The 27,443-nt window shown below is 41.5% G+C and overlaps 1 protein-coding gene across 6 annotated transcripts in view; it reads right to left on the minus strand.

Moving 5' to 3' along the window:
• The window catches only part of LOC116065778 (inositol 1,4,5-trisphosphate receptor type 1), an 85,219-nt gene that overhangs the window by 33,343 nt on the left and 24,433 nt on the right, over positions 1-27,443 (minus strand). Inside the window, exons 18-43 of one of the 6 annotated variants that reach the window (XM_031321421.2) lie at positions 27,193-27,312; positions 26,650-26,844; positions 25,845-26,096; positions 25,612-25,753; positions 25,347-25,500; positions 25,064-25,254; positions 24,783-24,915; positions 24,639-24,693; positions 24,386-24,551; positions 24,008-24,181; positions 23,825-23,899; positions 23,562-23,699; positions 23,339-23,464; positions 23,027-23,227; positions 22,686-22,937; positions 21,801-21,926; positions 21,571-21,699; positions 20,642-20,668; positions 19,769-19,889; positions 19,434-19,618; positions 19,200-19,348; positions 18,982-19,093; positions 18,238-18,273; positions 10,737-10,784; positions 7,355-7,487; positions 4,563-4,750 (exon numbers count right to left, since the gene is read on the minus strand). In XM_031321421.2, the coding sequence (XP_031177281.1) occupies positions 4,563-4,750; positions 7,355-7,487; positions 10,737-10,784; positions 18,238-18,273; positions 18,982-19,093; positions 19,200-19,348; positions 19,434-19,618; positions 19,769-19,889; positions 20,642-20,668; positions 21,571-21,699; positions 21,801-21,926; positions 22,686-22,937; positions 23,027-23,227; positions 23,339-23,464; positions 23,562-23,699; positions 23,825-23,899; positions 24,008-24,181; positions 24,386-24,551; positions 24,639-24,693; positions 24,783-24,915; positions 25,064-25,254; positions 25,347-25,500; positions 25,612-25,753; positions 25,845-26,096; positions 26,650-26,844; positions 27,193-27,312 (3,628 nt within the window). The remainder of the gene's footprint in view (positions 1-4,562; positions 4,751-7,354; positions 7,488-10,736; positions 10,785-18,237; positions 18,274-18,981; positions 19,094-19,199; positions 19,349-19,433; positions 19,619-19,768; positions 19,890-20,641; positions 20,669-21,570; positions 21,700-21,800; positions 21,927-22,685; positions 22,938-23,026; positions 23,228-23,338; positions 23,465-23,561; positions 23,700-23,824; positions 23,900-24,007; positions 24,182-24,385; positions 24,552-24,638; positions 24,694-24,782; positions 24,916-25,063; positions 25,255-25,346; positions 25,501-25,611; positions 25,754-25,844; positions 26,097-26,649; positions 26,845-27,192; positions 27,313-27,443) is intronic. The other 5 variants (XM_031321428.2, XM_031321433.2, XM_031321439.2 and 2 more) reach the window with 5 other exon arrangements.

The following is a 27,443-nucleotide window of genomic DNA, read 5'->3' on the forward strand; positions in this document are numbered from 1 at the left end:
GGAACTTTCCCCAGGGACTAGGACCCTTTGGAGGAAGTCATTGCGACTGCAGGGACCAAGGTCTAAATTAAGTTCTGGGGCCATTTTACCCCCCCAAAAGTAGCTGCTCGGGGGTAGTACTTTCTGAAAGTACAGAAACCTTTGGGGTGGAAATTGCAAAGATGACCGTCACTGACTGGTCAAGCACACACAGTGCTGCTGCTTCAACTCACCTTGTTCGATAACATTAAAAGTAAAGTTAAGCTTTGCTGTCGGCTTCCCAACTCATTTTAAAAAAAGACAGAGAGAAAAAGAGGGAGAGAGAATGCTGTGAATGAGATAAATTGTTAAATTTTTTTCACGTTATTTTTTCACTGCGGTTACTTTTTAAAGCACATTTAAATTCATTTACGCGCTTTGTTTCATTTTCCTCCTCTGCATTTTATTCATTACATCCAACATGCAGCAGTAAATATCGTCTCAGTGAGACAAAACATAAGTTTGTTTTCCTTTTTTTTTTTCTTCAGTTTTTTTAGATGAAACAGACGGCCTCACTGAACTGCAGGCTGCGTTTAACAGGTAAAGAACATAAAGGGCCCTATTTTAACGATCTAAGCACACGGCGTGAAGCACATGGCGCAGGTGCGTTTAGGGCATGTCCAAATCCACTTTTGCTAGTTTGACGGCGGAAAAAAGGGTCAGACATCTCGAGTGTGTTCACCCCCGTGACCACCAGTAGCCCTCGTCCCGTCACGTTACTTTCATGTATGTCAGCAGACACATTTGTCAATATTCACGGATCTTTAGACCGCGGTGGAAAAGCAGATAACAATTGGCTGAAGAAACCTTTTACGTCCTTAAAAAGTTGTTCCAGGGACTAACAGTCCAAAGAACTTTGGGTGGAAAAGCAGCTTGTGGAAAAGGTATGTCTGATTTATGAATTTGAGCTTCAATCTGTCAGTGACAAGTATCTCACACTTCTGTTTTACTTTCTTTTTTTACAAAAAATGTTTAGGAAATCATCCAGTAACTCAAAGAACACAAATATTTGTACTATGTGGCAAAATTCTAGCAACGCATACAGAGTAGTTCCCCCCAAAAGTAACCTTCCTTTTCAGAAAAAAAAACGTAAGAATGCAAGGGGTAGAGGAGCTTCAGTTTCTCTTCAATCCCCTCTGTGTTCCCCCGTCCCTCCGCCCTCTCTCCCCACTGCCCCAGTTCCGGAGGCCCAGCATGACCCAGTTTGGGCCGGCAAGAGAGCGTGAGGGAGCAGGAGAGAGGCTGGAATGTTTTGAGGGCTGAGACATTCCTCATTGTTCATTCACACAGGCCTTATGTAACGCACACGGATCACGTGACGTAGCTCTGCAGCAGTCGTGGGAAGCCAAAGCATTATCTCCACCACAGTGGCTTCCTCGCTCTGAACTGATTATGCAAGCCCCATGCTTACACAACAACAACACACAGACAGATGATGTTGGAGATCAACAACAGCAACAGACAGAGAGACATGAAAAAGAGAATAAGATAGAGATAGATTGGTTAGAGTGGCTCAGGTTAAAGCTAACAGGTAAAGAACATAAAGGGCCCTATTTTAACGATCTAAGCACACGGCGTGAAGCACATGGCGCAGGTGCGTTTAGGGCATGTCCAAATCCACTTTTGCTAGTTTGACAGCGGAAAAAAGGGTCAGTGCGCCGGTGTGCCAGTTTAGCTGGTGATCATGTTAACTAGTGATATTTGCATAAAAATCTGTGAATATTCAACAAGGCCCTGCCTACTTTTTAAGAGCGTTCTGCTCGGCCTCCGCCCCTCAAGTGCTTTGCAAGTGAGACAAAGTAATGCATATTGCTGAAAACATCACCAGTTTATGTGTAATACATACTACAGTCCGTTTAAGCATTATCCACACAAATACGACACATACTGTATGAACGGAAACAAATTAAACAAAACAACGCACTAGAGATCTAGCTGGGATTCGAACCTTGGATGTCATGGACAAAGAAGTTGACAGACTATCTTCTACATCACCTATACCACTACACTATGCACCGCTGAAATGATTTTGTGATTTCTATATCTCTATATTGGACTTTTATTGGACTTGTAGTCTAAGTTAACACAGGTTAACATATAAGAGAAATATACGCCCATGTTAACTGGTGATCTCACAATTTAACATGGGCAAATGCAAGCCTCGAAACAGTAAAGTAGGTTCATCTTTGCCTCACATACCAAAACCTAACTGATGTACAAGAAACTGGCATAACCCCACTTAACACTTTATTCCGTTTTGGGAGTATAAATGAAACACGTCAGTCATGCGCAAACGTGATCATTTATCATTGTTATTGTGGGCCATCTCATACGAAGAATGTGTAGGCCTATCTCAGCAGAAATCTCTTTCAACCTGTGCCACAAGTCAACTGATTATAGTTGTCTTTAATTTCATTACACCCATATTAGGGTATATCTGTGTCGACCCAGAATCGTGATTTTTGTCTTATGATAGCCTATACGCTATTGTTATGACCATATGGCCATTGAATGTTTTGCAAGGTGCTGATCCTCGTTTCCTCTTGGGCGACTTAGTGTTATCTTAGTCTCGGTTAAGTTATGAAGTGAGTTGCAGCAAAAGTCTAGTGATTTGAAGTGAAGAACATATGAAGCTTATTTTCTCCGAGTTTGACTTTTATTTATCCCACACATAATTTGTTGGCCTACTTTGACGACACAAAATGGTCATTATGGTACATGATTACAAAACTTTGATGTACTGAAAGAGTTTGATAACATTCAGATGTTGCGGTTTCAGATTCCTAATATGGGTGTAATGAAATTAAAGACAACTATAATCAGTTGACTTGTGGCACAGGTTGAAAGAGATTTCTGCTGAGATAGGCCTACACATTCTTCGTATGAGATGGCCCACAATAACAATGATAAATGATCACGTTTGCGCATGACTGACGTGTTTCATTTATACTCCCAAAACGGAATAAAGTGTTAAGTGGGGTTATGCCAGTTTCTTGTACATCAGTTAGGTTTTGGTATGTGAGGCAAAGATGAACCTACTTTACTGTTTCGAGGCTTGCATTTGCCCATGTTAAATTGTGAGATCACCAGTTAACATGGGCGTATATTTCTCTTATATGTTAACCTGTGTTAACTTAGACTAAAAGGCCAATAAAAGTCCAATATAGAGATATAGAAATCACAAAACCATTTCAGTAGGTGCGTAGTGGTATAGGTCACGTAGAAGCTAGTCTGCCAACTTCTTTGTCCATGACATCCAAGGTTCGAATCCCAGCTAGATCTCTAGTGCGTTGTTTTGTTTAATTTGTTTCCGTTCATACACTATGTGTCGTATTTGTGTGGATAATGCTTAACGGACATTTATTACACATAAACTGGTGATGTTTTCAGCGATATCCATTATTTTGTCTCACTTGCAAACACTTCGTGAAAATGTGAACCTCTGGCACCCGAGGGGCGGAGGCAGAGCAGAACACTCTTAAAAAGTAGGCAGGGCCTTGTTGAATATTCACTGATTTTATGCAAATATCACCAGTTAACATGATCACCAGCTAAACTGGCACACCGGGCACATGGTTCAAAAAGGTTGTACTTAGTGTCTTCATTAATTCATAGGTGTGTTTTGGGCGTAACATGCAATAAACCAATCAGAATGTCATCTCCCATTCCCTTTAAAAGCCAGGTGCGTTTGTACCTTGGCGCATTGCTATTATGCTATTATTATTATTACTAATTTGCTGTTGCTGTTAAAATAACAATGAAATGCTGCGCTATTGACTTTAGACCAGGTTTTTGTTGTCAATGGCACGATCACTTCCCGCTGCCTCAAGATAGCAATACGCCAATAATTCACTTGAACACACCTCCCTGTAAGACCAGTACGGCCATGGGCGCAAAGATGGGCGCAGGTGCATTTGCTATTTAAACGATGCGGACGTTGGACAGAAAATTGACAACTGCGTTGGTCTTAAACTAGCAAAGACACTTGCGTCGGGCTTTGCGCTGCGCTGCGCCAGGTGCAAGATAGGGCCCTAATTGTTGATCGCCTAATGTACACATCAGCCCAAAGAAAATCCAGAATATTTTTTAATATACTAATCTACAAACTACTAACATGGTTAGCAGCTAGTCTGGCCTTTTAGCCAAATGATGTGTGCTAGATATAAGGGGGAGAAGAGCCATGGCCATGGTCATGTATATGTGCAGCTATAGTGGCCCAGTGACCCACATACTGTAGATCATCTTGTAATGAAAACCATCCAAGGCACATTGTGTTCTTGTCAGTGACCGAATTGTAGCAGATCATCTACAGATGCACGGTGGGATAAACTGAGCCTTTACATAGATAACAGCCCATGAACTTAAAACACTGCAGATCAGTTACACTAAGTGAAATAGGTAAGTGTGTCATTTGTATTATTTTACAATAATATAGATTCAGAGATGTTATAGCAAATATACCAAAGTAGACAGTGGACACAAGGATGTCACTTCAGTTTCCACTTTCCCTTATTGTATGTTAAGAGATTCGGGGGTTAACTGACCTGGATGGTGGTGTTTCCACCTTCCAGCAAAGCAATAGCCAGCAGGATGCTTTCTTGAAAGACGCGGTCACTAGTGGTGTTCATGATGAGGTCAATGACCAGGTCAGAGGCTCCCTCTTTGTCCAGGTGACACTGTACCTCTGACAGGCTCATTTCTCCACGACTTAGGCCCCCAGGACCCACTAATGCTGCAAGACAGAGACAGCGTGACAGGCCAGATCAGAATCAGATGTATCTGATGAGATTAATACCTTCCAAGGTCCATTCAGACTATATATCAAATTGGTACAATGAAGGAAAAAAAAAACGTTTTGGTCTTACTTTAGTAATACAGTAGCATCTTATATTACAATATCTGCAAATGCAGAAGCCTGATACATTTTGTATTCGTCTACATATTTTATAATTGTTCTCATTTTAGCCTGACCCTTGGACGTAGGGCTTTTTTTTTTTTTTACTAAAGATAACTAAAATAACTATATATGATTCCTTTAAATCATACAGGGCAAGACATTTTTTGATCCAGGACAGATCTGGGTACATATGGGATTCTATGCCTGGCTCTTGTTTCTGCAACACGTGCAAAGGCTGTTTTCATGGGAAGTAGCAGCCGGTCACCTAGCAACAGCGAAAAGTGGATCACACGGGGGAGTGGGGGGGCAAATACTTCCTGTAGTCTGGAGGTTTGCCAAAATGTTGGTGCACATGGGAGAGATGGTGAACCTGGAACCCAGGTGACTTTCTCTGCGTCTTTGAGTTCAGTCAAAAATAAAATATCAACATTTGGCTCTTTCATCAGAAAATACTTTACGGCACACCCATGTTACACTGAATGTGAAAATACTACCTTTTGTGCCAGCAGACAACAAGCCGTTTTGGTTACTAGGTCAATATGGCAGCACTGAATTTATATATAAAAAAACACTCACAGCGACTTCCGGTTATGGCGGCTTGGTGAGCAGACGTGGCTCCTCTTGCTCTGTTGCTAATCCTAAAATAAATACTACTTAGATAATCCCAATTAGAGTAAAAGCAACACAACTTGAAGCAATAGTTGTGGTACAGGTGATGATTATGCGGGGAAAAGTAACCAAGGACAAATATAAAACAGCTAGACGACTTGCTAATGAAGAAAACGAGGCGGCGGATTCCAACAAAGAAAGAGGTGCTGGCCTACGCGTTGGGTACCGACGGCGCTGAATTCATGGACAACCCCTGCACATTGGACATCATGAAAGCTTTACAGTCATTCAAACAAGATTTTCACTATGAGATGGATGGTGTACGGACAGCAGTTAAAAATGTTCAAACCATGTTCAATATTGTAGGGTTAACAATTGGTGCTTTCACAAAATATTTACACTATGAGATTTTTTTTTTTAATAATCATCAATAATGTGGATATAGTGGCCAGGTGGTTAAAGACAAATAATAGAACAGCTAGAACAGTCTTGTAATTATGTCACGTTACTGTAATGCAGCCATTAAAACCAGGAAAAGACAACACTTATATTACGCCATATTACGATATTACGATATCCAAGACGATGTCTAATCTCATATATCGATAAAATATCGATATATTGCCCGGCACTAACCTTAAGGTCTTCTTGCTTTATCCTCTATGGCAGTCTCAAAACACGATGAAACAATTAAAAGAGGGTGTATGAGGAAATCTGGAAACCATTTCACCAATTTATAAAAAAAAGGAGACATAGGGGAGCTTCTACAGAGGGATAATGTACCTAGGATTCAAATAGGTGGTGAACCCCGGAAGGGAAAGGGACTGAGGCATGTCATGGAGGGTGATAGCAAAGGTGCAATTTATTACTGCAATTATTATTTATTTTTGTATTTATGCATACCGTAACTTTGCTAGAGGTGCCATTGTTCTGTGCATGTGATACTGTCATATACCTGTAGTTTTCATTTTCTTTTTTGGCTCTTGTGGTACGACAGATGTTGGGAGAGAGATTTTGTTATGGGCTGTGACAGGGGGGTTGTTAAAAATGTACTAATGAAAAATCTATAAAAAACATTGTAAAAAAAACTAAACAAAAAAAACACAGCTTATATCATTGGCACCAATATGTCCTCCAAAATCTATGTGCAGATACAATGTTACATCATACATGTTACATATCAGAACCAATAACAAAAAAATAGTTGGAGAAACTAAAATTCAGTACTCAGTATTTTGACTGCAGATACTAACACAATGACCGCGCTATCAGGTAGTGATAAGAGTGTCGTGCTCTGCGTGCTCAAAGGGCACACAGCGCAACTCTAGAGCTGATAACCGGCTCAGGGCCAGACAGATAGAGTCCCATCCTTATATAACAATATTGAGAAAAAAAATGGGCTTTACTATGACTTTGAGGGCAAAAAACATTTTGGCTAACCAAAAGGAAAAGGTTTATCTAGACTTTGACCCCTGATGGTAGTTGTAGTCATTACTGGCAGCAAAGTCATGCTTCTCTTTAGCAGAGGGTTTTGGTTAATGCTTCACAGAAACAGATCAATTAGAGATGTTGAAATCAGTGTTTGTGTGGCTTTGTGTGCGCCAACTAAACTACATGACTTCCCGCTGTAAAGATTTAACAACAATCCTCTGCGTTTGGTGTCGAAAATGAGCGATGGTGTTTTAAGCCCCCAACGTCTCCTTCCAGGCAGTACTGCGACCGTTGACTTCAAGGCACCTAACCCTAACCCTAACCATAGCCTAATCCTACTCCAATTGAACGTTGGGGGCTTAAAACACCGATAAACAAAATGAGCAACAGCTGTCCCACCTGATTGGATTTTGCTGGATCCTACCGGACTGAGGGGGCCATTGGTAAATGACGTCAGGCTGTCCCTCCGCCCACCACTTCGATGAAAGTTGCCATAGTAACGGTTCACCAGAATCTGTCTCAGTGCCTCGCCCTGTGAGAGGGAAAGAAAGGGAAGGAGGTAATGATGTCATGTCAGCAACAGGGAGTGAGGAGATGTATAACAGGGAGCAGCATGCATCACCAATTATATATTGTGCATTTTAGATGCACATTAAGACACCAGAACACACCCACTAACCTCAGAAAATAAACACGACCATGCTCTGTAATATATAGTTACGGAGAAACTCCATATCAACTTTTCATTTTAAACACTGAATTTAATTTAAAGAAGTCCTAAATTTCTATGCAAGAAAAACTTGTAGACATACATTAACCTAAAGTTTATTTCATTCACCACCCATATTAGGTTTATCAGCAGTAGTAGTGACCCTGTGTAGTGACAATGTGAGGTCCCGGTGTTCACTTAGACAGACCTGGGGCCAGCCCTCCCACACTGTGACTCATCCAATGTTGAGCAGTCAGCAGCACAACGTTGCTGTTGTTATGGCAACCACAGCCCATAGCTACCTGACAGACCTCCCATGGGATAAATTGAAGAGAATGAAAGAGTTTTTTGTGTGTTCGTGCATGATTATGTGCAAATCGTTGTCAACTGGGGGTGGTCCATGATAGACGACAGCGACATTATGTAAGCTCCACTCTGGAGGTCAAGATTAATTTACGTAGGAGGTGTGAAGAACACTATTCTCATCTTTTATTGGCAGGAGGTTAGTCAACTGTATGTATTGTGTGTACCAGCATGGTATGATCAGTCGCAGTCAGAAGATGGTTCCCTAGGGTCTCATTTATAAAACTGTGCGTAGGATCCTTACTAAAAGTGTCCACGCCCAAAAGCCAAAAATGGCGTACGCCAAAACAAATTCAGATTTATAAAACCGTGCTTACGCACATCTACAAGCAATGTTCCCTTTATAAATCACAGATTACCCACAAGTGTGCGTACGTGAATCAGCGTCTGTCCGAGCCCGGCCCGCGTCCAACAGAGCAGTAACCGAACTGGCCCGAGCCCGAGAGGCATTAAGATGTTTATGTCCGAGCCCGACCCGAGCCCGACACATTTAAAATAAAAAATTTTTCTCATAGTAATGACACATGTACGTTTGTTTGTGTGAACTGCCCACTTTTATTAAGCAACTGTAGGAAGGCATTCGGAAATGTCAACAGATGAGCGCATCAGCGCGCGGGGCAACAAGCGCACGTTAACACAGGTGCGCACCTACATAATAAGCTTTTTAAAATTTTAAATGTTCAATGCCTTATCTGATGTGACCGAACCAGAACATCATTTCTAAATATCTGTCTGAACCCGGCCCGGCCCATCGGGTACCGTCGGGTCCTGACGCGCTCGGTTCGGGTATCCATCCTCTAGTTACGTACACGCCCATTTTTAACCATAAATAGTCAATGTAAAGCACCTCATGAATGCTGACCAGTATGTTATTGACCATGGTAGTTGTTCTTTCGTTATGCCGAATCATGACGACTGGCGGGAAAAAGCAAAACATTTCTCAGACGCTGGTGAATTGCTGCAAATTGAATTATAAAGTTGGTCTGTTCTCACACAGTGTAGGGAAACCTGATCTATAGACTACCTATATTAATAATACCTTCCAAAACGGCAGCCATTTCGGCACTCGGGGACAGCTTCGATATACCAGACCTATATGATAAGATTTAACATAACTATATATTATAGGCTATCCAAACAAGCCTTAGTGATAAAGTTGAAGATTATATATAATATTTATATAAAATACTTAGCTGTCTGACATTTCCCTTTGGAAACTGCCGGTTGCCCCCAGAGTGGCAAGGACCTGTATTTTGACCGGGATAGTACGGTTCCGGCGTGTTGCCCTCTCTACTGGCCCCAATTCAGTACATAGATCCAAAAGCACAGCTTTAGGGAATTTAAATCAGCATGTTAGCCAGTCATCGTCATGGTCCCTGAAGTCTATTTCTCTCCTGTTTCTTCCATTGGCGTAGTCCTCCTGCAGGGCCAGCAGTGCCATCATGCAGCATTACGCACGGGTTCACCGCAGTATATGTTTACAACAATTTGTGATTGTTAACACAATGCCAAAATCACAGCATCAACTAGTGGTATCCCCAACACTGAGATACAATTTGAAGACGAAAGTGTAATAGGCAAACACACTTTTCTTCATGCAGGTTTGGTCACGAACAGTATTAAAGTTAGGACCGATAACAAGGACATTAAGCGTATCAATTGCGCGAGAGCTTCACGGCTGTATTTCCAGACTTGATATATGCACAGTATTAAAGACAGATATTTAGTTATTTACACTGTGTCCTGCAGTTATCTAATGCTAGGGTATTTAAATGCTATCCTGTATTCCATGCAGTCGGGCGATCTCCTCCTCCTGCACTCCGTAGCAGACAATGTGAAGATGAGACAGCGCCAATTAAACATTAATAACAAATTTTTATTAAAGATTTGAGTTGGATTTTACAAGGTGTTTATGGAACAAGAATCACTCACTACAAGCGCAAATAGCACTGCTGGATTTAATCTTCATGGTAACGTGGACGATATGGAGTGAAAAAATGTGCGTGAGGCATCAATACTTGAACATATTACGAGTAATCGTTACTCCCACATTTTCTTTCTGCACTCTGACTTCAGTTCACCACCTCACCATCTGTGTCGCCAATTCCCATCGTCTCCAAAATGTGCGTACGCATGGGTCAGAGTTTGCGTGGAGGACCGCACATTCTCCCGTCAGGTTTGTTTTTTATAAATTACAACCTTTGAGTGGGAAGTGGCGTACGCACATTTTCAGCCCCGTTTTGTGCGTACGCCACGTTTATAAATGAGACCCCTGCTTGCTAAATAATGTTCATCTCTTGGAGATGATAATTCTATATTGATGAACTGAAATTTCAACAATCAATATTGTTATTCTGGAATATCAAAACTAGAGCTTGACTGTTTAATGGAAACACCTGAGGCTCTGTAAAGTCCCTGCATTTTCATAAACACCATTAGAGAAAGGAGGCAGAGGGAAACATGGTGTAAAAGTTATTACAATTGTTTTCTTTTTTCCCTTCAGTTAAAGATTAGTTAGCTTAGCTGTGACTGGGTGGTTAGGTGTTACTAAAGCAGTGAAGGGAAGTGAGCAGAAACACAAAAAGCTGGAAAAAGGAATTTTTCATTCAAGATGCACAACCGCTGTATGTCTAAAACTTGATATCTCACTCTGAATCTCTGAAGTATTGACGTTTTGAGTTAAGCTGCCCTGCTGTTTCAAGTACCTACCCTCTTCTGGTCCTCCAACAGCTTCTCAGGCTGGTTCTGATCCAGCTGCTGGGTGCATTGAGGAGTGTGAGCACAGTGGTCCAACAGATACAAACAAAGGGTTAGTATTCATGCAGGCCATTATCAAGTTAATAACCACATAGGGCATCAGTTCAAGTGTTTTAAGCGGCCATGCAAAGGTTTGCTCGGTGTGAATGCCATGCATGTACTGCTATGTTAGAAACCAGGAAAGCATTATGGTTGTGGAGGGTTTAGAGAGCTGAGACAGGAGATGTGTACAGTGTTGACTATTAATACCGTTTATCAAATGTTAAAAGACATGTCCAGTATGAATTTTCCAAATTCCCTTAACATCATTGTAAATTATGTTTCTCATGTTTTGACCACCTTATGAGACATTTGCTTTTTATCTTCACTAACCCCGATTTAAAATTTTCAAGTTGCTGTCTGAGAGTAAGTTAGGCATTTTGGGATATATACCGAAATATACTTATTCGCTTTCTTCCCGAGAGTTAGATGGGAAGCTCAATACCACTTTCATGTCCATATGGTAAATATGAAGCTGGAGCTACAGCAGTAGCAGCTGCTAAGCTTAGCAAAAAGACTGGAAACGGTGGAAACAGCTAGCCTGGCTCTGCTCAAAGGCAAAACAACATTTCTGAAGCTCACTGATTAACATATGATCTCTTACAAGAACCGAAGTGTAAAAATAATAAATGTGGTTTTATGTTGGTATTTCTTGGGCGCAGTTGCTTCCTGGAGTCTGTGCTAGTCACGGTGACGATAAGACTCTAGCAAGTCAAGAACTTGAATAAGCCTATTTTCCGAAACGTCAAACTGTTCTTTTAACATTTAAGGAAAACTGAGCAAAAATCTGAAATTGATCCCATTTATTTTGGTTTTGTTTGTTATGTAAATTAAGTTACGAACGTAAGTTAAGTAGTCATCGTAAAAAAATCAAACAAAGGCAGAACGAACACGGGTCTCCTAGGTGAAAGTTACGTGTTTGTTTGACCCAACAATCCACCCTGACCTCCTACCCCAACGCACATACATACATACATACATACATACATACATACACTACCGGTCACAAGTTTGGGGTCACTTAAAAATTTCCATTCCACTCCATTATAGACAGAATACCAGCTGAGATCAGTTGCATTGTTTTTTTAATCAGGGCAGCAGTTTTCAGATTACATTATGTGCTTACATAATTGCAAAAGGGTTCTCGACTGTTGTAGAAAGAAGTGGCTGATCTTTAATGCAATATCTACATTGCCCATTATCAGCAACCATTCATTCAATGTTCCAAAGGCACATTCTGTTTACTAATTTGATATCATTTTTAAAGGCTAACTGAGAAAACATTGGAGAACCCTTTTGCAATTATGTAAGCACATAACGTAATTTGAAAACTGCTGCCCTGGTTAAAAAAACAATGCAACTGATCTCAGCTGAGTATTCTGTCTATTAAGTGACCCCAAACTTTTGACCGGTAGTGAGTGTGTGAGTATATATATAGTGTGTGTGTATATATAGTATGTATGTATGTATGTATGTATGTATGTATGTATGTATGTATGTATGTATGTATGTATGTATGTATGTATGTATATATATATGGTATGCATGTATATATTAATGTATATGCATGAGAGTATGCATGTACTATGTATATGTACTTAATTTAAGCCATGTTCTGAGCAATACGAAACACACAATAATCAAATGTAGACCACTGAGATCTGTTGTCTGTTCTAATTTCCATAATGGTTCACACAAACAATGGGAATTCAGATTAGACACCATTTGGCAAAAAGATAAAAAAGGCAATGTTCCACATAATTTGTTATATGTAAAAGGACACGAGGGAGGCAGGCGAGAGGGTTAGAGTCCTCCAAAAGGAACCAGGCCACTAAACCAATGACACAGTGCTGTTTACAGTGGCCATCTGTCACCAAAAATATAGAGGGCAAGAGGCAGAGCCAGTGAAAGACAAGAGGGTGAGGGAGAGAATAACAAACACACAAGAATTAAAGGCGGAGTCTGCAATTCTGAAGAAACATTGTTGATATTTGAACTTAACACCCAAACATACACCCCTCCTGTCAGTGCTCCTTCAGAACGTATAGCATACGCCAGATTTACCATCCCTCTCACTCCCACTGCCTGCCTTTCTCTTTATACATCCATGGCCTTTCCCCTGTCCTGTGCATGAATAGTGTTGAGTGGCTTGGTCCAAGTCACTTTGTTTGTTTCCCATTTACAGAGCCAGGGCTGAGCATAAATAGCGCAAACACAGAGCAGACAGCTAGCGGACCGTGACCAAATTAAAAAAAAAAAAAAAAAAAGTTACCAGTGTTTATCTATATAATGGAATGACTTTGGTGTGTACTTTTTGGAGGTTTGAACTTGAGCCACGTCAGTCAGACTCAAGTCATATATCTGATGTCTTTTTCGATAAACCAAAAATTCCCATGTAATTTAACCTTATCACTTTACCTGACATGTTAACTTCCCTGTTAACAGAAAGAAAGCATATGCCTCCCCTAATAAGATATTAAGCTATGTAACAACAAGTAAAAACAAGGAATATGGTGCCATTAAAATACAACATGCTGTGTGTTGGAAGACGCACACCATGCTAGTAAGTTACTTTGTGAACTACTAATGGGGATTTAAGGAAAAACCAACTTAAAGTGTCTAAACAAGACAACATATGCCACATACAGGTCCCTTAACAGTACATACAAGCTGCAGTACACTCTAGATCCATAATTACACTGTATAGCTGCTCTGACAAAACACATCTCTGCAGAATCCCCTGCTCAAAAGCAACAGCTTCTACAGGCCCCAGCCCGACACAGAACATCTTGACCCCACAAATGAAATGCTCCCCAAACTCTAAAGCTCACTGTCCGTTGAAAACCATATGTCAACCTTTCAAAAGTTAATAACAACAGGACCATTTCCAGCTTTGTGACAATGCATTTTTACCTCAGCCAAGACGGTATTGTTTAGTTTGTCCATTGTTGGTTTGTTTGTCTGGCAGCAGGATTACTGAAAAACTACTGGCCTAGTTTTTTATGAAACTTGGTTGATGGGTGTAGTACAGGCCAAGGAAGAACCCATTAAGTTTTGGAGTGGATCTGCATCAGGGGGCGGATACACAAATTATTTTTCAATTTCATTAAAATTGCGAGATAGGGAATTTGTGATGCATTCATGTGGTGTCGGAATAATCGTAAAAAAAATGAGTTGACAACTGTGAAAATTCACACTGCATTAACATTGTGAGATAGATAGAGAGGAGAGAGGAGAGAGAGAGAGAGAGAGAGAGAGAGAGAGAGAGAGAGAGAGAGAGAGAGAGAGAGAGAGAGATGGAGTATGTTTGTCGATGAGTGGGTGGGGGGGCAAAAGCATAGTGAGGCAGAGAGAGAATGTGAAAGTCACAGACAGACTGTGAAAAAAGAAAGGGAAAACACAGAATATACTTGCCTAAATGCTTTGGAATACACAAAACACAAATGATGACATTTCATCACATATTATTTCTTAGCTACACTATTAAGTTCACCATGGATTTTTTTTTCATGTTTATTACTTTTACTCAATTTACTAACATTTCCAGTACTTTTTTACCAGCAAAAATTAAAGCTTATGACTTGTACTCAGCTTTGCACTCGTCTTGAAGTCTTGACTTCAGGCATGACTTGGTTTTTTTTTGTGTCAGGACTTTAAACTCACTTTAGACAAGCACAACAACTGGTCTGATCCCGCCTAAAGACAACTTAGTGGAGCAGAGTTCAGCGGCAGGTCAGGGGGCCACACACTGGAGGAGCAACATCTTCTGTCTGTGGACATGGCCTCACTGTCACCACATCAAACCACAAAGCAATATGCTGATCAGAGTAAATATGTGTAGCTAATCTTCCCCGGTCTGACCATAGACACCACAGGGTAACCCCTCACAGCTGCCACATCCGCCCTGACTACAGTGCATTCCACCAAACTGGAAACTCCCCGGGGCAAACCCCTAATCAGTCTCACACCTCTCACTTCAACAATATGTGCGCACACACGCACAAAGAGTGCATTCTACATTATGTTTAGTTGTTTTTTCTGAAAGTGCGTAAATAAACATGTGTTTGCGTCTTTGAGACTGAGTCATGTTTAAACCAGTGGTGAATGACAAACGCTTGGGTTTACCACTCGGCTGCTGGTTATGTGCAGACAGAAAAGCAGACTAAATTAATTTAGTCTGTGCTCTGTCATTTTCATTGCAGCTGACCTACATCTATATTGGCACTGTGAATTGCTGTGAGTGTGGGAGAAAATGTGTCGAGTGGATAAAAAAGCGAGCCAGATGCCGTTTTTAAATCTAAAAGTCGAAGAGAAAACATTTCTTCTAAATCCATCCACCATTAAGCTTGCCATGGGACGAGGCAGGGAGGTGAAAGGGATGAAACATAACTTACTTACAACATGGAGGGCTTGCATAACTGCTTTGACTAGACCACACACGCACGAGGCCAGGTGAAGAGGGGAACCTGAGTAAAAGCCCAACACAAACTCCTCTCCTCTTATATAACTCTAACAGGCAACACATTTAGCTGATAATCACCTCCCTGACATTTATACTGGGAGGTAAAAATACATCTCATGCTATTATAATTTAAAAAAAAGTGCCTTGATACTAACTTCTCATGCAGGATACTACTGTATAAACCTCCTTCATGTGACCGGTTTAAGACATGTTTCTTGTTAAACAAGTTCACATATTCACCCTGTTCCACTTTAATCATTACTATGCTATCCCGCTTTACTCAAAGGGCGAAAGAGGAGACAAGAGCCAACTACGCACTTTCATATCACACCTACACTATCACTCACAGCCAACTTTATTAAGTTTACACAGCGTGGGTTTGCATCCATTTAAGAAAGAGTGCGAGTAGAAACGGGGAGTATTTGGAGTAGTTGAGGAATTGTGTCACAATGATTTAGCGGGGCTAAGAGGGGGAAAAGTGGAGAAGATTGGCACATGAGCTGCTTTTCATGTGTAGACAGATGGAGATACAACATTTAACAGGTGTGTGTAGGGATCATCTCTCGCTCTCACAACGCCCCCCCACCCTATTCCACCCCCAATATTTTACACACACACACACACACACACACACACACACACACACAACTGTGCTGTGTGAGCTAATTGTTACAACAATTAAAGTGTGGGGAAACTGCTCCTCCACACTTTCATTGGCAATTACTGCTGAAGGTCACATCAGCGGAGGGGCTGAGTTCCAGGAAGAAGAAAAAAAGCCTGGTTGTTATGCAACCTCAGCCCAGAGTTGGCAGGGGCCCAGGAATCGTGCAGCTCTCAGACAAGGAAAACTAGGACACAGCCTCAATGACTGCCACAGACCATCATATTCATCACACACACATACACGGAACATACACAGTCACAGTGCCCCCTATTGGCGCCTAAAGGAGATCCAGGGGAAACACCCTTCAAAAAGCTAAACATTGACAGACAATAAAATGCATTGATGAAAAGAAAAAGAGAGGGAAGGTGATGGGGCTTTTATGGATTTACTATCTTCAACTTCCTTTTCGTAAAACCAGACATGGCCAGTCTTCCCTGAAGTCTTGGAAAGATAATGTATATGGAATGCCCGCTATCATTATAGTCTTTTAGTTTAATTTTGGTCAAGTTATTATGTCTCTTATTTTTCTTTATTTGTGTCTTTTTTATTTCTAATTATTATTAGCATATAGCTTCTTTTCTTTTTTCTTTTTAAATCTGTTATCTATTTTCATGCTGTGTATACTGTAAGTGCAAAATAAAATGTGACATCAGTATTTGAAGGCAGGGTTGGTAATGTTGAAAAGCTAGCAAGATTTGAAAGTAGCATCTCCTCGGGGCTCCGACCCACAGACGCGCACGAGCACCGCTGGGTTACTGCTTCAGAGCAGAGCGGAGAAAGGAGCGCAATTCTACTTCATGTCTCATTCACCTAAGCACACACCTAATAGTATCATACTGAATGTTTAAAGTGCTCATATTATGCTTTTTGGCTTTTTCCCTTACCTTTATTGTGTTATATATCTTTTTTGTGCATGTTATAGGTTTACAAAGTGAAAAAGCCCAAAGTCCATCCCAAAGGGACTTACCATCTCCAACAGAAAACACTGTTCACAAACTGCTCCAAGCAGCTCTATTGTAGTCCAGCCTTTACTTCTGTGACGAACGTGCGGCACTTTGTAACACACGTTATAATGCTCGCCAATGTGCTAGCATGGCACGCCCTCATACTCTGCCTCTGACTGGCAGGTTGTCCTTATCTAGCTACTGCGCATGTGCGACTTCCAACAAAGATGGTACAGAAGTGAGATGCCTCACTCTGTAGCTAAAACAGAGAGCTCAACACACAGGGTGAAAAGAGGAGCTGCAGCAATGTGCAGTACAACAAATATATGGTGTTTTTTGAAAATTAAACCATGTAAACCTTTTCTGGTACAACCTCTAAATACAATTATGAACCTAAAGATGAGCATAATATGAGCACTTTAAAACAAACATGACTACTGTAAGCAATGTGGCGACGATGCGCATTGAGCTCAGGCTCGTACACGAGAGGGGTAAAGTACGCGCAGCGGGGCAAGGATGGATTTTTATTGGTTCATTCCAAGCAGACTGCAGGCAGTGATTGGTGGGCGTTTTTACAGGATTACAGCAGCTACAGATGACAGACCTTTTCGCTCCTTTTTCAGAGCCCAAAAGTTATCTATTGCTGTCGGGGAGTAAAGACCATTTCAAACAATATATAAAAAGGTTTATATTGGAAATAGTTACCAACCCTGCCTTTAACTGGAATTGATGTTAAAATATACAGTAAGTATGTCCCAAAATGACTTTTACTTGATATGGTGCTTACATTGGGAGAAGGTAGAGCATATTCAGTAAATGCAGCACTGGCAGTTTGCCCAGCCAGCAATTGAAACTTGGAATAACACAACTCTGTTGAGCAACACGCAGTCAGCTACAGCACTCATATCTCTCTCTCTCTTTCATAATTTTTTTTTTTTTTTAAGATTATTTTTTGGGGCTTTTCCGCCTTTAATTTTGACAGAACAGCTAGGTGAGAAAGGGGAGAGAGGGGGGGAAGACATGCAGCAAATCGTCACTTGTCAGATTTAAACCCTGGACCTCTGCGTCGAGGCATAAACCTCTCAGTATATGTGCGCCTGCTCTACCCACTGAACCAACCCGGCCACCTCTCTCATCATTTTCAGTTGATCTACACAGCAGTTTATGGCAGAAATCAGCCTACCACTGGTTGTTACCCGCTGTGGCTAAAGCCTCTGCTACCTACAACACACAGCCACAGCAGCTGCTACAGGACAGTTACAGAACAACTACTAGTGTTACACAGACATAACAGACAGCAGCTCAGGGAAACAAGGGCATGAGTAGAAGAAAAAGTGAAACAACCTTAGGCATATCCATCTCATCATCAAAGGCCCTGAGCTGAAAGAGAACAGAGGGTTCAAGGGGTTAGATAACAACGCAGGGAGGAGGAAGCTAAAGCAGAGGTCAATGATACAGCATGACATGTAAGTTACGTGAGTTAAGACTGTGGAGATACTTATCATCTTCAGCCGCACAGAAGAAATTGTATTTATGAAAGGGTATTAAGCCACGGTGAGCAGAATTAGTGCAGTGTCATACAGTGGCAAGTGTTGCTAAAACCATGTCTAAGTAAGTGACCAGTCTTGCCTTACTGACTGCAGAGGTAAATGTGACAGGAGGAACAAGCCAATTCCCTTCAAAGTAAGGGTACTCTTGGTGGTTAGTGTGTCAAAAGTGTGTGATGCAGTGATGATGTAAAATGATATACAACTACACCTACATGGATACATAATAATCAAATGAAATAACATATTGCACGTCATATTGTCGTTTCTGTGTGCAGACTCAATTTTCACTCAGTTTCACTCACTCATGTTCTTTCAATAGTTGCAAAGATAATATCTTTCTCTGAATAGAAATCCTACATATGTATGCACCAGCGTCAAAATACATTTGGAAAAAGAAAATCAATTGACCAACTTTCAATATATTTTCTGCAACTGTATTTATGCATTATATACAGTACAATAAACAGTATATGCACAGTCATATCATACTCATGAGGTACATCGCCCCATCATGTCTGTGCCTTGCAGCTTCTCCTACCTTCTCTCCATAACCACGGTCTTTTGTCATCATCTCTCGTAGAGTTTGAAGAACTTTGATGCACAGTCTTTCCTCATTTTCCTCTAGCAGCTGCTTGGTATGTTTGATCAGCCTGCACGTGTACAGTGCATTTGTTTGTAAGTGTCATTTATAATGAATACACATACTTTCACACCAATTTAATATATTTAGCTGAAGAAGATATTTTCAGTTCTTACTTGCATATAAAACCTCCGCTCTCACACTTCTTGCGCGAGTCTGTGTTTTCGGGGAAGAGCAGCTCAGGCCGATGCAGGACGTCCACCAGAACCGACAACTCAGCCTGGACCAACGGGCGCAGACGGTCCTCAAGAGCTGACACAATGTCCTACAGTCCAGACAATGAAACATCCTTACCGCCTATACAATTTCACACACATAAGTAAGCGGAAAAATGCTCACAAATAACGTACCTGCAGCCTCTCGATGATGTTCCTGTAGTCCCGTGAAGCGGTCACCACAGAGTCTCTGCGGGCAGCGTTGCGAGCAGAAAGTCTCCAGCTCATGGCTGTCTTCTGGACAATGTTGTTGGATTTCACAAACAGGTTGTTCACCTGGTTGTCCAGGTCCACAGGGATGGCTATTGCTCTGCCTTTGGCTGGTGGGTACACACAGAAACGCACACAAGCAGTGTGTGAAGATAAATCAGCTCCAGTAACTCTTTAACCAACTGTACATGATGGACTGATTTAGAATTTAAAAGTAAGGTCTTGTGAGACAGGCGCTGATGTGAGGATCTTGTTCTTACCGACGTCAGAAAGCACCTTGATACAGTTCTCAATGGAGCCCTTCTGGACTGGGACCAACCAGTTACAATGGTAGACCCTGAACACTGCCTGCAACAGCTGCACAAAGACTGGCTGCCTGGTCTGAGAAGAAGATGATGGAAAAAAGGCTGTAGATTATCATATTTATCTAACATTCATCTGTCATCTACAGTACAGCACCAACAAGCTGGGCCATAGACTTTGCCTTTTAATATCACACACTAGGGCTGCCACCTCTTAGTCGATTAGTCGACTAATCGGTCGTTTTGGTCTTAGTCGACTAAGATTTCTTTAGTTGATGACGCATTTTTTATGCTTATTCATGCTTAATTACTCATTTCCAAGAAACTTATGAGCACATTTCTGGTAAACACAAGATTTAAAGTGGTGCTTTTGCAGGATTAATTGTGGAAAAACTCTGTTTTACAGATGGTTAATTAACTACATTTATATTGTGCTTTTCTAGTCTTAACCACCTCTCAAAGAGCACAGCTCTGTCGATTACATCAACTAATCGATTAATCGACAAAATCATATAAGTGTTAGTTGACTAAGAATTTCTTTAGTCGAGGACAGCCCTAACACACACACACACACACACACACACACACACACACACACACACACACACACACACACACACACACACACACACACACATTCACACACACGAGGTTTATTACTTTTACATGTTTGTTACTTTTACAGGAGACCCATCAATCCCCAAACCTAGCCCAGTCAAAATCAGTTCCCTCTCAGAATACTCACACATATATAAATAACAAGGTGGAGACTTTTCTTTTTCTATCTTAAACACCCAACTCTGTGTTTTCCCCACTGAATTGAACAAATACCTTCAATATTTTCCCCAACAGAGAGGCCTGCAGTAGAGGATACAATCAGTGAAGACATAAAACAGCACGGCTGCATTACAGACATACTTCCAAATACATTACTATACATATACTAGACATGTTAAGTGCTCTATAATGCAAAGCTTGAATTTGTACATGTGACCTTATTTGTAAATCTCAGTGTGAGATGATAGTCCCAAAGTGTTTCTTTTGTGATTGCATCAGAGTTGACAGAAAGTAGTATTATTTGACTGGTCACAAAGTTATAATAATATATTTTGTGAATAAAAGACTATTTCTATGAAATTATAACAGTTTGCTGGTTAAAAAAAGGGGAATTCTGTATGTATCAGCACAACAGGATGCCAGCAATCACATTCCCAACTAAATGGTCTTAACTTTGTTATGTCTGATTAGCTCTAAAGGACCATGACTAACATTACTCTGATTAACACAAACGAATGGGACGAGAAGGGGAACATTCATTCTCTTTCACCACTCGCAATGATGTTAATCAGAAGAAATTAATTCTGAGAATCCACGGAAGCACTGACGTGACCAATTAAGGACCACTGCAGTGGATGGTTGGGTTGTAATCTAAAAGTTCGGCTCTTGCATAATGGGTCTCAGATGATCTCAACAGTTTAATGGTAGGGGTATGGTCCAGAAAGATGACCTTTTAACAAGAGAGTGCACTGGACATTTCAGACATACTGTATGAGTCAAGGAAAGTTTATAGCAACAGGTTTACATTACACCTGTTTTTGTCAACATTCCCACAGTGGCTGTTTAACCTGCTTTAATCAAATAACAGCCTCTACAGACTATTCACTCAGCACTTTAAAGCTACCATATATGCTTTTCAGCTTGACTGTTTTTTTTTGTTGCATAGTGTTTCCTAACTCTTAAGACAGTGGGTGGGTACATACCTGCAGGCTGGTGGTCTGGTCAGAGAAAGGCGAGCTGAAGAAAGTCGTTACGATGCTCATGACCGTCTCCGTCACATACCGCTCTAGAATGTTGTCTGCGTGCTTACGGTCGCTTGTATTGTTGCACACCTGTAAGCACAAAATCATCAACAAAATTGCTTGTATTTTAACAATCCTCATTTTCTAAGTGAAGTTACAAAATTGCCATAGAGCCTTTTGGTGTTTCTTACTCTACAAATGTCAACCAGGAAGTTCTCAAAGAGTTTCCACATGTGGTTAGAGGTGTAGATCTCCTTCATTTCCACCTCAGTGTCCACATAGCAGTGGTTCAGGAAGTTGATATAGGCGATCTTCACCTGAAAGATTATGATTATGATTAGGGTTAATGTAAACTTGCGGTGTCAGTCAAGGGTGGTTGACAGTCAAATACAACAAAATAATACTAGTGGAGAAATCATCACACAATTCAACATTGATGCACAAAACCTTAAACACTGGTCACAGAATAATTCAAAAGCATGGGATTTAGATGCAATGAGAATTGTTCTGTAAGCCTTTCCCTGTATTTACATAGTCTATATCCACGACGTTCCACTTCCGGGATTGCTCTGTTGCCTACGGAAAAGTCTGTTACCTTCCGCCTTCATTGTGTTGGAATTTTAAACTCCGTCGATTTATGAGGACTATGGTTAACTGCTCCTCAGATCTCTGCAGGGTAAATCGCGACAGCTAGCTAGACTATCTATCCAATCCAATCAATCCAGTTTTCTGTTGAACGACTCAAACACCTTTTGAATATACACGTTCCACCAAAACAAGTTCCTTCCCGAGGCTGTTTTGCAGCGGCACCGTGGCTCTGTCCGATACTTAGCGCCGCCCATGGCGATTGTGATTGGTTTAAAAGAAATAAACCAATAAATCAGAGCACGTTTTTCTCCCATCCCGGAATGTTGTGTGGACTAGCCAGACCCTCCGCAGCGCTGTGGAGGAAGGTCTGGCAAAGCGAGACTAGTATTTACAGAGTGCTGCCTGAATCTGCTCCATAACTGGCTTATTGTTTACTTGTACGGTTGCTGTAAAATCCTCAGCATGGCTCAGTCTGAGGCTTATCTCACCTCAGGGATGCAGTCCTCGTGGATCACCACCCGCACTATGTCATCCAGTGGTAACAGGGAGTTACACTTGATCTCTGTGTAGACGTTCTTGCCCTCAGTGCAGACGGCCAAGAGCTCCACCAAGTGTATGTGGTACATCAGAGGACTATTCTCATCCATGCGGTCTCGCTCTGATCGCATCATCTGGACCAGTGTCTGGAAGGAGGCGCGGTCATTATAGAAGACCAGAACATCTTCGCCAGCATTCACCAGCTGTAGGAAGAAACAAATATACACATCAGGACATACACAAGAGAGTGTAGCATAATTCAAACATTAGAAAGGTGGAAACAAGGCATGACCTCTGCCATGACAATGTCCTGACACTTCTTGATGAATTTATTCTCTGCTTTGACGATAGTCTGAAGGAACTTGAGGTACTGGACGTTGCGGCCGTGTGTTTCGATGCAGTGGACAAAGTGCTGAACAACACGCTCATTGATCTCACTGCACAGCTGGAAGTTGTTCATGAAGATGTGCTGCATGGTAATAGCTTCTAAAATCTGAACAAAAGAAGAAAAAGAAGAAAAAAAAGATTAACAGAACAAAATGAGGTTGTTTGCATAGTAACACTGTGGGTATCTTTTAGTGCGTCGTCTGGCAGGACTGCTCACCCCTGGGTTGAGGAAAAGATTGATGTGCTTGTGCAGCAGGGCTTGGTTCTGCTGGTTTCCTGCACAGAAATTCTGTAGAAACTGGTGGGCTAGCTTCATGATATCCTGCATTCGCAAATCTTCTCCCTGGAGGGGAAAATGGCAGATGTGAAGGTTTGTCCACTTTTACACACGCGCAAAAAGCACGCCATTGAATATTTCACTAAAAGTGATTGATTGATACCTTCTCGTAAGGGATCTGGAGGAGCTCAAGGACGACAGCATGAGCCCCCATGTTCCTCAGCAGCCTCTGTTGCTGTTTCTTGCTCTTCCTACCTGACAGACCTTCTTGGACACACAGCCTGCTGAGCCGCAGCAGGATCTGATGAAGAAGGAATGAAAATGTGAGGGGGTGAGGTATGTAAAAAAAAATGTCTCTGGGGCTTTGCCACAACATTTGCAACATAGGCAGATAAGAACTTGTTAACTTAGAAGTGAGAGAGTTACCTCCTTTACCACTCTGTAGTTGTAACTGCTGGTGCTTTCAGCTTTCTTTGGTTTGTCTGCACCCCCTGAATCACCCTACAAGGTACACCAGAGACCATGCATCAGAGAAAAATGCCTTACTCTAGTAAAGACACTTAGTAGCAACTGGCTTTTCACTGTTTCAACTGTTACAATATACTGCACCTTTTTATGTTCTGGCTCAGTAGAGAGCCCCTCTCCTGCATCCATGCCCTCGTCTGGCCCCTGCCTCTTATACACCCAGAGCTCAGACTTCTCTACAATAGAGCGCAGCTGGTCCAGGTCTGACTTTATTTGCTTATAATTTTCCACATCTTGGCTGGTGACCAGCAGCTGGACCTGCCCCAATATACAGTACAGAGCAAAAGAATGGCAAGATGATGCTGATCCAACATTCACATGTTATTGTAAATGCATTTGTGTTTGTGTGCTTGCATGTGTCAAAACGGTAAAAATAATAAAATGCACAACAAACTTTAGTTAAAGTGGTATGACTTTGATTGCTTCAGTTGTTAGCTGTAGTTGTAAGCTGACATACAGTACCTGCTTAAAAGCCTGCAAGACGTCCTGCCTTTGGCTGAAGTGCCTAAAGAGCAAGTGGAGGGCTCTGGACACCAGAGGAGGATAGTCATGCATGGTTAAGTGGAGAAGGACCCTCAAGAAGGTACGGCCACCATGATCGTCCAGGTCCAATGGGGTGTTCTCTTCACTAGACACAAACAGAACACGCACTCAAATAAAAACGCACCCTCTTTCATGTATTTTGTGACTTTTCCTTGATTTAAACTGGGATTACCTTCCACCAAATATCCCCTCTGCCTGCTCTTCTATGTGCTCAAAGTCCAAAGCCCCTGCAATGAAAAAAGATATTTGCAACCAATAAAGTCTATTTCATTGGCCCCACTTTTTTGTAAAATGCAGCCATGAATGTTACCCTGACCTGGCATGTTGTTCGGTCCTTCCACTGCTCCAGTTACAGATAATTCACTCTGGGAGTTACTCTCATCAAACTCCCTCTTAAATATAGACAGCAGACAGGAGATCCTGTAGTCCAGGCGGACATTCAAGATGAACTACAGGGCAAGACAGAAGGTTTTGTGTGAAGTTTCATGTGAATATTTTTAGAGGATGTATGTGTACAGTATCTACTGTACTGTATACAGTATCTACTGTACTGTATACATGTACATTATTATAATAGTATTATTGCAGGTCCTTCACCTGCAGGATCTCAATGATCTTGAGCTTGGTGTCCATGACCAGTATATCCTGTTTCTCAGGTTCAGTCTGGGTCTTGACTGTGTCTCCATTGGAGCTGGTACTTGAAGCCGTGGGGAGGAAGCCCCCTCCTCTCAGGACCACTTGAGACATCAGCTCTCCTACGCCATGAATGGATCTCATCACATTACTTCCTGGAAACAAGCACACACATGCACATATACAGACATCAACTTCATGTCCATGAGATATTTGGTCCTCCACTGACCAACCATGGTGTTCACACCTTTACTCTCATCTTCTTTGTCCAGCTTGTTGAAAGGAAAAACTGTGTTCACATGTACACAGTCTAAAATAGCCAGCAGGATCTTGGTTAGTCTCAGCAGGTCACTGAAGTTGTAGAAGCCAAAATATATCAGATTCCTGGCCAGATTCACCACCTAAACATGGAAGATACAGTAGATTAATTAAATAGGTTTGCGGGGTTTGCCATCAAAACGTGACTACTATGAGTTGAGTGTGGTTAGATATCAAAAATGTGCCAGACTGACCTCAAAGGTGAGCTTGTTCTTCTCTTTATCTGCAAAAGGGAAGCTCTGACACACCACATCTCTCAGGTAGTTCTCAACAAACTCCATAGTCAGACAGAATCGCTCCTTAATTTCATCTTTAGATGTTCCATCATTGTCATAACTACAAGACAACAACAAAAACGCACAAATTAATCTACAACATAGAACATATTCTACTACGAACATTCCATTACATTTGTCCATGTACTCACTCGTCAATTGCGATCTCAGAGGGGATCTCGGACCAGAGTCGAGCGTATTTTACAGGTGTAACCTGCTCCTGAGGATCACGATCCACATGCATGTGCAGCATCATGCGGCAGAAGGAGGCCCGCAGATCATAGGGCAGGTCTTCATCTGACATGCATCGCAAGATCAGGTCCACATCCAGCTGGCCAGAGATCTTATTGATTGCCAGGTACTGGCGGTCCAAACACATCCTGGCAAACAGGTTCAGCTGGTATCTGTAACAGCAAAATGCTTTTTTTGTGTGGTTTGTTTTACCTTCATATGTGACCCATTCTAGGGCTGGGCGATATGGAGAAAATCAAATATCACGATATTTTTAACCAAATACCTCGATATCAATACCGCAACGATATTGTAGTGTTAACTACTGGTGCTTTCACAAAATATTTACACAATGAGATTTTTGATAAATAATCATCAGTAATGTGGACATAATGACCAAGTGGGTAAAGGCAAATAATAGAACAGTTACAACAGTCTGGTAAGTTCAGAAAATGACACAACTTTACTTTAAAACCAGGAAAAGACAACACTTATGCCATATCACGATATTACAATATCCAAAATCTAAGATGACATCTAGTCTCATATCACGATATCGATATAATATCGATATATTGCCCAGCTCTAATCCATTCTGCATAAAAACTAACAGTCATGGGCTCCATATTGTTGCCTCTGCTCCGGCTCGATTTTAAGTCTGATAGGGTACTAGCATTGTCTGCTTTCTTCCAGACAACCACATGGAAAATAAAGCCCAGTAAATACCTGTAATAACTGATCACCTCCTGGTCCTCCTTCTGGGCCTCCTTGGCATCCTGGGCAAGCTCCCTGATGCTTTTACTGCGGATCTCTTTGTTGCTGTCTTTCCAGAACAACCACACCTCCTCCTCATCCTCCTCTGACTCCACAGAGTTCTCCCCGAGCGACGCTCCCTCGATCTCAAATCTCGACAGCACGAGTCTGCAGGAAGATTGGACTGTTTTGATTTTTTGATTTCAACAAAAACATTAGGATTAGAATACAATGACTGCCAATGGCATTACGGTTACCCTCAGAAGCCGTAAAAAAATAGTTTCAAAAAAATAATGGATGGGACAAGCATAATAAACACATCTGTACTGCCCTAATTTTATACAGTCTATAGTACTGCTATAAAGATTGGATCAGTTAATAATATATCCAACTAGGGCCTTCATTAACAATTATTTAATTATCTTCTAGAGCTCAAAGTGATGCCTTCAAATTAGTGCACATTGTCATGAGGAGCATAAGACAGAAATAGGTGAAAGCAGAGGGGGGAGTACTCACTTAGTTTCTATGAGGATGTCTGCGTTAGCTGGATCCAGCACTGCGTTACAGATGAGCTCCTGTGTCACAGGGATGGACTTATTCATTGACACACACAAGTCTGATAGGTAGTCCAGGAACCTGGACGCACAAACAAGAAACACACACACACACACACACACACACACACACACACACACACACACACAAAAACAACAGCTCAAGATCAACTCAAGCACCAGCGATGTAAAAGCATTACATCCTTGTAGAGT

The sequence above is a fragment of the Sander lucioperca genome, chromosome 6, assembly GCF_008315115.2.
Source record: "Sander lucioperca isolate FBNREF2018 chromosome 6, SLUC_FBN_1.2, whole genome shotgun sequence".
NCBI lineage: Eukaryota > Metazoa > Chordata > Actinopteri > Perciformes > Percidae > Sander > Sander lucioperca.